At 50.7% G+C, this 12,170-nt stretch overlaps 1 protein-coding gene across 2 annotated transcripts in view; it reads right to left on the bottom strand.

Moving 5' to 3' along the window:
• Nucleotides 1-12,170, bottom strand: part of VPS33A (VPS33A core subunit of CORVET and HOPS complexes) — a gene marked incomplete at its 5' end in the record, with an annotated part of 19,165 nt that overhangs the window by 5,402 nt on the left and 1,593 nt on the right. For both annotated transcript variants that reach the window (XM_014588107.1, XM_027772195.1), the window contains 8 exon segments: nucleotides 252-389; nucleotides 854-921; nucleotides 1,805-1,931; nucleotides 4,395-4,588; nucleotides 5,783-5,957; nucleotides 7,027-7,143; nucleotides 10,484-10,670; nucleotides 11,481-11,608. In XM_014588107.1, the coding sequence (XP_014443593.1) occupies nucleotides 252-389; nucleotides 854-921; nucleotides 1,805-1,931; nucleotides 4,395-4,588; nucleotides 5,783-5,957; nucleotides 7,027-7,143; nucleotides 10,484-10,670; nucleotides 11,481-11,608 (1,134 nt within the window).

Here is a 12,170-nt window from a genome sequence, read left to right as displayed (position 1 = left end):
AAAGCCCCGCTTCCCTGGGACCAGCAGGAGGTGTGGTGGTTAAGGTGCTAGACACTCCCACATGGCCGATCACGGTTCAAGTCCTGGACCTGGTGGCTTGCTTTCCCACTTTCTCTGTCTCTCTCTAGTCAAATTAAAATAAATGAATGAATAAATAAAAATTAAAAAAAAAATCCCTCTTTGTTAAAAAAAAAAAAAAAAGATGCTCTTCCCACCTTAGCAAACTACTAATAATTTAAAAATATACTGACCTGGAGAATTTCTCTTTTGTAATAATCTAAAACCTTCTGTTTGAGTCCACTGTTGCATACAGATTGGAGACAGACCAGTCTTAACACCTTGATCAGAGGATGCTTTTGGGCGATACAGTCCTCGATGTAATTGTTGACCTAGAAAGAGGGTTGAGACATACTGAGACATACACACACCAAACGCATAGTCCCAGGACTCAGAGAACTTGAAGTTTATTTATTTTTTTCAAAGTCAAACAAAGGAATGTGAAGGAGCATGGCCCATTGTCTTCCCACACTCCTGATGAACCCTGAGTGGCTCCCCGAGCCCCTGCCACACCCAGGCCACCAAACACACCAGGAATCAGGCCAAGTCACAGGAGTAGAAGGCCAGTCCATCCGTCTGTCTTGGCACATCTGTCTCTACGGACAAGCTTCTAAGAGCACAAGCCACCGCACCCAGCCTTTAGGCTGGGCTGAGACTCAAACCTGGGCCTCCCATGTGGTCCCAGCCTGCGGACACAGTGTCCTAGTGGTGCCTATCACTGTGGCTGGACCTGGCTCTAACCTTACGCTTGATAAGCTTTCGATTCTTTGCCAGAATGCTCTTACCGTCTACATACCTTGTCAGTGTCTATTCCAGACATGAACTCCTGTTCCACTGTTAATTTATCAAAAAAGTCTTCAGAAGCTAAAATGTAATTAGCAAATAGGCAACTTAGAAATTAATGTTATTTAAATAGTGAGCTTTCACACACAGACCATGATTAAGAACAAGACATGCAAAAAAGCAAGCAAGCGAAAGTTCAAACCATCACTCGAAGAGTCTTCTAAGGAACGCCGAGAACCCTGCAGCTCTATACTCCAGAACCACACTGAGACAGACTGCTGCCTGTACTGTACTCCCTGACTATCCTCAAGGTTTAATACGGACCTCAGAATTCTGCAGAATGCACCTCAGAACGAGAGAAAGCTTTTCCCCAAGAGTACTTCATTTTCGTAAGCATGTTCAACCCAGTTTCCATGAATATTACTAATAATACGAAAACAAAGGACTGATTAGTCACGATTTGAAATACACGTTACAAAACAGCACCAAACCTCCAACTTCGTTTTACAGGCCTGGGTTTTAGTGAACAAACTCATGTTTGTTTAATACACATCTTCCCAGCTCTTCCAGAACACCTGGCGTGTGCTTTCTGGAAGCAGAAAGAGCTTACGGGGGGGTGATGGTAAAACCCAGAAACACCTCACGCTCTAGTCTGGTAATTCCTCCCAATAGGAAATTACCCAGACTAAAAAAATTAGCCACCGCATATCATGATGGCAAAGTTTCGGGTCCATTTTTCCTTCTCACGCACATCCTGGATACTTTGTCATATGAGTAATAATGAAAAAAAGCTGAGCTAAGCACGAACGGGACATCCTTGTCAGTGAACGTGCGTGTACCCGACGCTGAGCGTAGCCATGACGTTAGCGTGGCACTGACTCTCCCTAAGACGCGTCATGGCACAGCGCGCGTGCGAGGCAGGCCGCGTGGGGAGACCGAGAGGACCGCTGGCCGGGACACTCACTGGTGACGTCCTTGATCAGCTCTGCGATGGAGGTGTGGTTGGCCAGCGAGCCTCGTGCTGCCTGCATGTGGGGCAGCTGGGACACGAACTGCTTAATCTCCCCCACCGTCTTAGCGTTGTGCCTCTCCTGGAACGCACAGGACAGCACGCCGTCAGGGACTGGAAAGCGCTCTCGTTTGTACTGCTCGAAGGACGCTTGATTTACACAGATGTGAGAGCAAGACGAGAACACAGATACAGCAGCCACCCCTTAGCCGTGGTTTTGCTGTTTCAGTTTCCTGTAGTCAACTATGTTCTGAAAACAGGTGGGTATGGCACAGCAAGACACTCTGAGGCCCAGCCAGGAGGCACAGTGGTTGAGATGGCTAGATCCCACGTGGCCCACTGTGCAGTGTAAGTACCAGACCCAAGGGCTTGAAAAACACACAAGGCATGTGTGTGTGCCCAAAATCCCGAGAGGAGAACAGGGAAGAAGGGACGTCAGTGTTGCTGTCCCCCCAGGGTGTTTTCTCATGCCCTCTCTCTGCCTCTCTGCAGCACGCATGCACCCTCTGGGGATTCATACACAAGAGGGCCAGGCGGTGGTGCAGCGCCCTGTGGTGGGCTTGCACCCGGGACCTCCCTGACAGAGCCCGAGATCCAGGACACTGGCTGGGGCCGGCTGGGGCTGGAGCAAAGCATGAAGACCCTGTTGGGGGTGCCTCTCTTTCTCACATGGAAAAATTCATAACTTTTTTAAAAAAAGAAAGGAAGGATGAGCATATCGCTGAGAGGCAGAATCCATGGTGCCTATTTCCACATCAGCACTTTTTTTTTTTTTTAATGGTTTTTGCAATTGGGCATGCGTGCTCACTGGAGAGAAGCGACAGAAAGAGGGAAAGTGAGGGACCAGCAGTTAGCGTAATGGCTATGTCGCTGGACTCCCATGTAGTCGACCACGGTTCGAGTCCTGGGTCCGGCGATTTAAACTCAACGCTAGGCGCATGTGTGTCCAAGATCCTGAGAGGAGAACGGAGGAGAAGGGATTGCGGCGTGGCCACCCCCTCTGGGGGGTGATTTCTCGCTTTCTGTCTCTTTGTCTCTCTCTGTCTTTCTGGCGAGCGCACATGCCCGATAGCAAAAACCTCTCCCAAAAAAAAAGAATGAGGGAAAGTGAGAAATCACCCCCTAAGGGGATGGCCATGCCACAATCCCTTCTCCATTCTCCTCTTGGAATTCTGGGCATGCACACACACAGCGTGATTTTCAATCTTCCAAGTCTAGGACTCGAACCGTGGTTGGCCATGTGGGAGTCCAGCGCCTTCACCACCACATCACCTGCTGTTCCTGATTTCGGGGCTTCTTTAGGGAGCACGCCCCCAAGACTCCCTTCGCCTATGTGCCGTCCCATACCTCCCGTTGGTATTTTGTGGGCACCGGGGTACTAGCAGAGGGCACGATTAGGTAAATCACAAACTTCTGAGGGAAAAACTAAGACAAAAAAGTTGTGTTCTGCTCAGCGGGACCGCAGACAGTGACGGACAAACATCCACTCTTGCTGCTGAGCCTCGCTCTCTAGTACAGCCCATGAGCAAAGTGAAGCTAGCTTAGTGCTAGGAGCATTCTGGGGGCAAAGCCGAATAATAAAAACTAAAAGTAACCCCAGAAATATAAAATTCAATTAGTGAATGTAATTCCTAAGAAAGATAAAATCTGCAACTCCATACTCAGTGAAAAATTAGTTTCCCACAGCTCTGTTTCCAAAGTCTAAATATTCGGAGTTTATCATCCTGCTCAATTCCCAGGTTCCAGAAAGGAGCTTAACCCAGAATAAGCCAGAGACTGGGCAAGATGAGGCAGGCCGGTGATAACGAAGCCTGTGGTCTGAGGGCTCCGGCTACAGGGATTTCAATCTCATTATCACCTACCGCTCGTCGCGGTGCCCTGCCGCCGTCCCGCTGGCTGCACGCGGAGCCCCCACCATGAGCTGCCATGTTCTGTGACAGTGGGCCTTTCATTTACAGTACAGCTGGCTTCGTCTCAAGTGAGGCAGAAAAGGATTTAAAAGAAAAAGATAAAGAAATGTCTACAACGAACGCTTGTGGGCTGGATCTGTGTGGTCTGGTAGCTAAGGCAGCAGATTCCACGTTGCCAACTGTGTGATTTGAGTTCCAGATCTGGTGGCTCGAGAAACACACTGCTGCGCGTGTGTTTGTGCACGCCCCAAATCCCAACCGGAGGGAGAGAGGGAGAAGGCAGTGTGGTGTGCCTATTCCCTGTGGGGACGCTTTCTCCTCTCCCCCTTTCTGGTGAGCACACGAGCCCTCAAGCAAAATAAAAAAGATGGACGCTTGTGAACTGCAAATGCTTATGCTTCCTCCAAAAAAGGAGAAGCACAGAACACAACCCCTTTTGTTGTAAGTCTAGAAAAAAGTTGAAAGAGAACAGTTGTGTCCTCCAAGAATGGGGCCTGCCACCCCTGAGGAGCAGAGGGGCCCGGCCACACCGAAGCCCTGCTTGGCATCTAAGTGCTTCGGAGCCTCTTCCCCCTTGGGGTGGGCAGCCCGGCTGTGAGCTGCAGCGGCGGGGCGGTGACCCAAACTGGCCTCACCTCGAAGGCCGCAGAGATGATCTTCGCCTTCTTGCTGAGCACGGAGCCCACAGCGTTGAAGTTCTTGTCTCGGATCTCGGCATAAAGCTCCTCCGCAGAGTTCAGCTGAAGCTTCTTTGCTTCCGTGGGGAGATCCTTCCCGCCTTCACCCTGTTTCTTAGGAGCGAATTTCTCTGGGGGTAATTTCACATAACCTGAGTGACAGGGGAGGGAAAAGCAGCTGTGTGCAATCACTGGAAGAACCAATCAGTGCCAGGCATGAAACAGAAATGTCCGACCCGAGAGCAGAACAATGGCTCTGGGAGAAAAGGCTTCTGGTGCCAAGATTCGATTCCTTGCTATCAAATATAGGAAACAGTGGCCCTTTAATACGGACACCACGGTCCTCTTCTTCTTCGGGGCACCAACACGAACCATGCAGCAAGGCTCCATTTCTAAATCAGGGATTAGGTTTTTTTTTTTTTTTTTTTTTTTTTATAGACCACAGATTAGTTTATTTTTAACACCCATCATGCCATGAATTCATAGGGAATAGGTTCCAGCAGCCCCGGCTCCTTTCCATTGGTTCTCACAAAGTGTGCTTCTCTGGGAGGAGCAGGCTGGCGCTTTAGTTGAACCCAGGTCCCTTTCTCTTTGGCTTCCTTCTTTTTCTGGTCATTTTCCTTCACACGTTTTAGGAAGCTATCTCTGCTCTTAGAATGTTTAATATGCTCAATACGCACATTAATTCTCTTGGCAAGAATCTTGCCCTTGTTTGTTCACAACAATGCCAACAGCATGCTGGGTGACACTGTAGACTCTCCCAGTTTTGCCATGGTAACATGTGGGGCATTCCTTTTTGAACAGTACCCATTCCCTTAATGTCTACAATACCACCTTTCTTGTAGATTCACATATATGTCACCAGTTTGTCATCTTGGTTAATTATTGGAAGATGGCAGTTCCAGCCAAAAGCAGGTCAGTTTTTCACCCAAAAAACTTAGGAAGATTTCCTCATTGTCTTCTGGTGTTTATGAACTGTAGGTCATGCCCCATGAGTGGATCATGAAGTCAAGCTGGGAGATCCCCATAACCGACCCAGCCTCAGTGTGCTAGAGACCACACAGCCATCGCTGGGTTCAGACCCCAGGGTCGCACTGAAAACATGCTGGGCGTGCATGTGCGTGCCAAAGGTCCTGACGAGCTCGAGGGCTGGGGGAGGGGACTGCAGCGCGACAAGACCCGGTCAAGGGTCTCTCTCTCGTGCATGCATGATCATAAATAAAATGAAGTTAAAAACAACAGCTCTTTCAGTCCAAATAATGCATACGTAGGCAACATAAAAACAACAGCCTCCACGCAGGACATTTTACCCCTCACCCACCCGGGAGCGAGATGACGTCACTTACTGTTCTGGATGCCGTAAATCTCATCGATGAGTCCCTCATACGTCAGCTGGGTGGCGAGCGGCGTTAATAAATCCACGTTTCGATCAAGCAACAAGAGGTTATCAAACACAGGAAATATCGCATTTTGGCTGCCTGTAAACTCCCTCTTCATCCGGATCATCATGTTGGCCACTTGCTGGGAACAAAACGTTGCATCAGGTGAGGCTCTCCTGGGAGCTAGCAAATTTAAAAGTTCTGCTCAACAGGAAAACAAATGAAAAGAGTGAAAGAAGGAGAAAAACGGGGAAAGACAGGCTGATGGGAAACAGGCGGCGACTGAAAAGTGCCGGTGGTGGCCAGTACCAGCCCGACGCTCAACACTTAGCCCGTGGTGGTGGCCATCTTTCAAGGGCGTCTAAACTTAGACCGCGTTTGTTCTTGGTACCGGCAGGACTTCTGTCCTAAGAGGTCACTGCAAACACCGAGTCCGCAAATACTGAATTGCAGCTCCTAGGAAACGGAGTTCAGTTCCTGGAAGCTTCTGGTCACGGTAGTTTTGCCAACTGATCAACACATAGCCTTGTGTGTTGATGTTTTGCTATAGAGTGGATGTTCTTGATGAAGAGACAGATGGGCGGCGGGGTGGGGGCGTGGCCATGCTGCAATCCCATCTCCTCCATTCTCCTCCCAGGACTGTGGGCACAAATGTACGCACGCTTGGCGTGTTTTGCAAGTCACGGGGTTTAGACTTGAACCATGCAGTCGGTCATGTGGGATCCAGCTGCCCTAACCCCATGCTGGCGCCCCACAGCCCTGTTTCATGTGTTTGTTTAAAGACGCCCAATCTGATACAACTGCTGCTGACCCGCTCCCTGAATTCACGCCCAGAGGAAGCTCCCTGCACTCTGAACCTGAGCTGGCATGCCAGCGCCACGCTAGAGGCCATTTTAAACCGCAAACCACCGAGAGCACGAATGAAATCGTGGACAGCGTGGCACTGGATGGGCTGCGAAAGGACACAGCTGAAGCCTGAGGGCAGTGAGAAGGCAGATCGTCACCGTCTCACCCTCTGCTGGGGACGCGTGCACACGCGTGTGCTGGAACTCAAGTGCCTGCCGCTCGGCGCATGACCCAAACACGGCAAGCGTGTCACTGGGTTACCAAGGAACCCTGACTAGGCGCACACAGGTCATGACGTGCGAGGAGTGACTGTGTCTGGAGGCGGGGTTCCCGTTCGCCCACCCTCTGGGAGACACCATTCTCACCCGAGCGCATTCTCCTTTCCCGAAGATCTGGGGGATCGTTCCGTACAGAGCTTGCAGGGTCATCAGCCCCTTGGCCGCGTGGTACAGGCTCGTCTGATCGCCCTCCAGGTAGCACTCCTGCAGGGGACGGACACGGTCATCTCCTGGGGCCAGGTGCGCCTGCTCCCAGTGCTGGGACTCGGCGATGGAACACGAGACACCTCCCATGCCCGCCGCGCTTGGCAGGGGAAGCCGCTGGGCGGCAGCGGTTGGCGGGGGAAGCCGCTGTGCGGCAGCGAGGCCCTGAGGCCTGCAGCCGGCAGCCAGGCCAGCTGTGGAAGCAGCTCTCCGGGCACAGCTGGGCCTCTGAGGAGGCACACTCCCGGCACACCAGCCTCTCGGTTCACCAGCACTTGAGTAAGGAGTATGAGTAGATATTGACGTCATCAGGATGGGTTCTCACCACTCTCCGTGTGAGCTTTGGCAGGACAGGATGGGACAGTTGGACATGCATGTATTTTGTGACCCCCGAGGTCCCACATAGCCACACACAACAGGACATGTTGCGGTTCTTACAAAGGAGGCGGCGGAGTTTCACATATGAAGGCTTCAAAATCTTGAGAAATGTAACAAACAAGTTGCAAAACTCTGAGGGTAATCTCACTTTTATAAAAGCTATGGTTTTTTTTTTTTTTTTTTTTTTGGGTAGAGAGAGATTTTTGCTACAGGGCATGGACACTTGCCAGAGAGACAGAAATCAAGAAATCACCTCCCATGGGTGATGGCCATACCACAATCCCTTCTCCTCCATTCCCCTCTTGGGATTTTGTGCGCACACGCAGATGTACCCAATATGTGTTTAAGCTGCCGGGTCTGGGATTCGAATCACTGTCAGTTAAGTGGGAATCCAGTGATATAACCATTTCGCTATCTGCTGGTCCCTATATATGTATTTATTTATTTTTTTTACATATTATGTATGTATTTATTTATAAACCTTTATTTATTTGTTGTGCTGGGACCTGAACCATGGTCTGCCATGTGGGCAGCACCTCAGCCACCACATCGCCTGCTGACCCCTGTTTATATATATTTAAAACATACACGTAGGGAACAGTGGATGGTGTGATGGTTATGCTGCCGAACTCCCATGTAGTCAATCGTGGTTCAAGTCCCAGACCCGGTGGCTTAAACTCATGCTGCGCGTGTGTGCGTGTGTGCGTGTGTGCGTGCGTGCCCAAGATCCCGAGAGGAGAATAGAGAAGGGAATGCAGCGTGGCCACCCCCCGGGGGGATATTTCTCATTTTCTGTCTCTGTCCCTCTCTGTCTTTCGGGCTTACACACGTGACCTACAGCAAAAACCTCTCTTAAAAAAAAAAAACTAATAAATAAAATACAAACATAAAAATACACATATACCTTCATTTTTATAAAAATATTACATATTTAAAGTACATATATAATTTTTTTTTCTTTTTTTTTTTTTTTGGAGAAGTTTTTGCTATAGGGTGTGTGCGCTCGCCAGACAGAGAGAGACAGAGAGACAGAAAGTGAGAAATCACCCCCAGGGGGGGATGGCCACACCGCAATCCCTTCTCCTCCACTCTCCTCTCAGGATCTTGGGCACGCATGCACTCATGCCCGGCGTGAGTTTAAGCCACCAGGTCCGGGACTTGAACCGCGGTTGACTACGTGGGAGTCCAGTGACATAGCCATTACGCTAACTGCTGGTCCCAATACATATATAATTTTTAAAACTTTATTTTAATTTGACCAGAGAGAGAATGTGAGAAAGCAAGCCGCCAGGTCCAGGACTCCAACGGTGGTCGGCCATGTGGGAGTCCAGAGCCTTTAACCACCACACCACCTGCCGGCCCAACCTGCCTTCTCCATTTCTCCTTTCAGGGTCCTGGGTATGCACACACATGTGCCCAGTGTCTTTCTCAAGCTTCCAGGTCTGGGACTCAAAACATGCAGTCAGTCATGTGAGACCCAGTCACCCTAACCACCACACCGTGGGCCGGTCCTAAATGTACTTCTTTAACATAAAAAAAAAGACCAAAAAATGCATACAAAGCCACCTGGGAGGTGCTCATTCTTGATACTGGAGAGCCAAAGCATAGGACCCAGGATCAGGTGCCCTGCTCTGAGTCCCAGCTAGGTCACCTACTAGCTGTGCCTGGGCCAGTTATCTGGACAATGAACTTTCCACACACGGTAAGGGGCAAACGAGAACATGTATGTAAAGCACTTGGCCCGAGCACCTGAGACATACAAAAAACACATAATAACACTTGTTTGTATTCTTTGGAATTGGTCGGGTTCTTTTACGATCATTTACTCACAAAGTGGTGTGAGACAGCAACCTCTCCCACACCCCAGTGTGTCTCTGGTGTGCAAAACCAGGAGCGAGGGGCTGCTGGGGCCCGGGTGGGGGAAGGGACGGCAGAGGTCGCGGGCACACTGCCCTGGGAGGAGGAGGGCTTTCTTGGAAGACATCGTGGGGAGTGTCTGGCTGTCACGGACGTTGCTGCCCACGACCCTCTGAGTCTGGTACACTTCACACCTCCCTGAGTTCGGCGGACCATACTGAGAACGTCTAAAGACGCACCTCTGGCCACACTACTTCAAATTCCTGGTCAGAGCGCAGCTAAGATGGAAATCCAATTAAAAAAACTAGGAAACACCTCTCAAAATACTGGGTTGTCAGGAAAGCCATGATGGGGGCCAACAGGGGGCATGGTAGTTGAGGCGGCTGGACTCCTACATGGCTGACCATGGTTCTAGTCCCAGACCAGGTGGCTTGCTTTCCCACTTTCCTTCTCTCTCATTGTTCATTGTCTCTCTCTGGTCAACTTCAAATAGATAAATAAATAAAAATAACGACAATGAATAAAACAATTCTTAAACAAAAAAAGCCATGATGCATTTTTTGCCATAGAAAAACATGAAAAAATCCATCATGCCTTTTCTGAGACCTAACAGCACTCATAATTTAACTCTAAAAGTTGTATTACTGGGCTTGCCAGTACCATGGTGGTTAAGGCAGCTGAATCCCACATGGCTGGTTAAGTAGTTCAAGTCCTGGTCCCAGCAGCAGCTTGGGGGGGGGGGGGCAAAGAAAATGAATAAGTAATTTGCTGAAGAGAACATCTTAAACACCAATAAGCCTGTGAACTGAGCCTCAGCCTCAATGTGACTGTAGAATGCAAATTAAAACATGCTGGGCCAGCAGGTGGAGTGGTTGTTATGGCGTTGGACTCCCACATGGCCAACCACAGTTCAAGTCCTGGACCTGGTGGCGGCTTGCTTTCTCACTTTCCCTGTCTCTCTTACTCTCTCTGGTCAAATTAAAAAATAGTAACAACAACAAATGGAGTTAAATAAATGAAAAAATAAAAAAAATAATCTTAATACTTTGGTACTCAGAAATTTGGCAAAAATTGAAGTCTGATGTTAAGGAAATACCGAACTTACTTTGAAAGCACCCTCGGACTCCATGGATAGGAGATCCCCATCGAATGGAATGAGATCTAAGCTGTACTCCTCCCTGTGAATAAAGGATCCCAGCACGCCCAGATCCTTCAGCCGCTGTTCACACAGCAGACTGCGGCGCGGCACGAACAAAATGTGGAAGTCCCTCGTGGGGCCTCGTCTGTCTTCACTGCAGAGGAAGAAAGAGACGTCAGCCACGCGCTCCTCAGAGTCAGGGTCCCTCTGCCGGCACAGCAGGGACCACAGAACCGGGGTGACGCAAGCACAGGAGGGTGGACCCCCGACCCGAACTGTGACAGCTGTGTGTGTGCTCGCTCCCGTTCTGTCGCTCTCTCTCTTTGCCCCTTAACAGGAAAGCAGCATCGACTCACAGTTGGGACTTCATGTTCCATTTTCTGGCATTTTCCTAAGCCATTTACGGGATGGTTTACCGAGACAGGACATCCGTGTCTTACCGAAAACAAATGGCTCTTCAACAAACCAATGCCACGACAGAGCCTCCCATTAAAGTGAGGGGTCACCCGGCCCCCACCTCCACTCTCCTAGACAGTCAGCTTCCGAAAACAGCCCGTGTGCTTTGCAGATCGGGGGCCGCAGTGAGCACACACCGCAGAGTGCAGGCTGGGCTGGGAGGGCTTCCCGGGACTGGCTGCTGCATGACATTTTAATCAGCTCTTCCTCTGCTTATGAAACTCGAGCACACCGCATTCGGCACACCGCAAAGTAACCGGGAGAGGGTTGTTTATTTTCCTGCCAGGGTCCTTTCTACCGACCGAGGCTCACGTCTCAGCTCTCCCGTCGCAGCGGGATGACCTCCCCCCAAACTATGAGAACAACGTCACAGGTCCCCGTCCTTCCCTTCCGGTCCCGGTTTTCCACGAGACCACCCTCCGCGCGGGCGGCAGTGGGGCTCCGAGGAGCAGCTCCGCACAGCGCGGCAGGAAGGACGGCCATCTCTGAGTCAAGCAAGCGCTGATACCTGAGCACGTTCTCAGCGATGACGTCCATCAGCTCTAGCCTGGGTCTGACAAGGAAAATGACGTTCTTGACGTCGGCGGCCGGCAAGCGGCTTCCTCTCAGCGTGAACATTTTCTCCACTTCATGCTCCTAGGAGACCGCGGAAAGGTTAGCAGAGACCTGAGCTTCCTTATCGCCTCAGACCCAGGGGTCGCACACGTGCCCAGTCCAACGCACGCTGCTACCGTCTAACCAAAATGTAGAGGCCCCGGGGCCCGCAGGTGGCATGGCGGTTAGGGCAAAATGGATGCCATGCGGCTGACTCCATGGTGCAAGGAGGGGGCTTGGCGGCCTGGAAATCACCCCGGGCGCGTGTAGGTACATGCCCAGAATCTTGAGCAGAAAAGGGAGGATTGGGATTGCAGTGTGGTCATCCCCCCAGGAGATTTCTCACTTTCACACCCTGTCCGTCTGTGAGTGCACGCGCCCTACGGCAAACAGTCTTAAAAACAAATCTGGATCACGCAAAGCTACATCCACGAAGGACAAGGCTTCCGGACAAAGCACTGACACTGCGTCCTCCTTCCCCAGGCCCTCCCGGGAAGAGCGACCGAGGACACCCGGCAATGGTCACAGGCAGTAATGCCAGATGGGGCAGCAGGGGCAGCAGCAGCAGCAGCAGCAGCGGTCACAGGGACCGGGGCACCGCGCC

Source organism: Tupaia chinensis, unplaced genomic scaffold (assembly GCF_000334495.1).
Source record: "Tupaia chinensis unplaced genomic scaffold, TupChi_1.0 Scaffold000258_1, whole genome shotgun sequence".
In the NCBI taxonomy this organism is placed as follows: Eukaryota; Metazoa; Chordata; class Mammalia; order Scandentia; family Tupaiidae; genus Tupaia; species Tupaia belangeri.
This window is presented reverse-complemented; position numbering and strand designations above follow the sequence as displayed.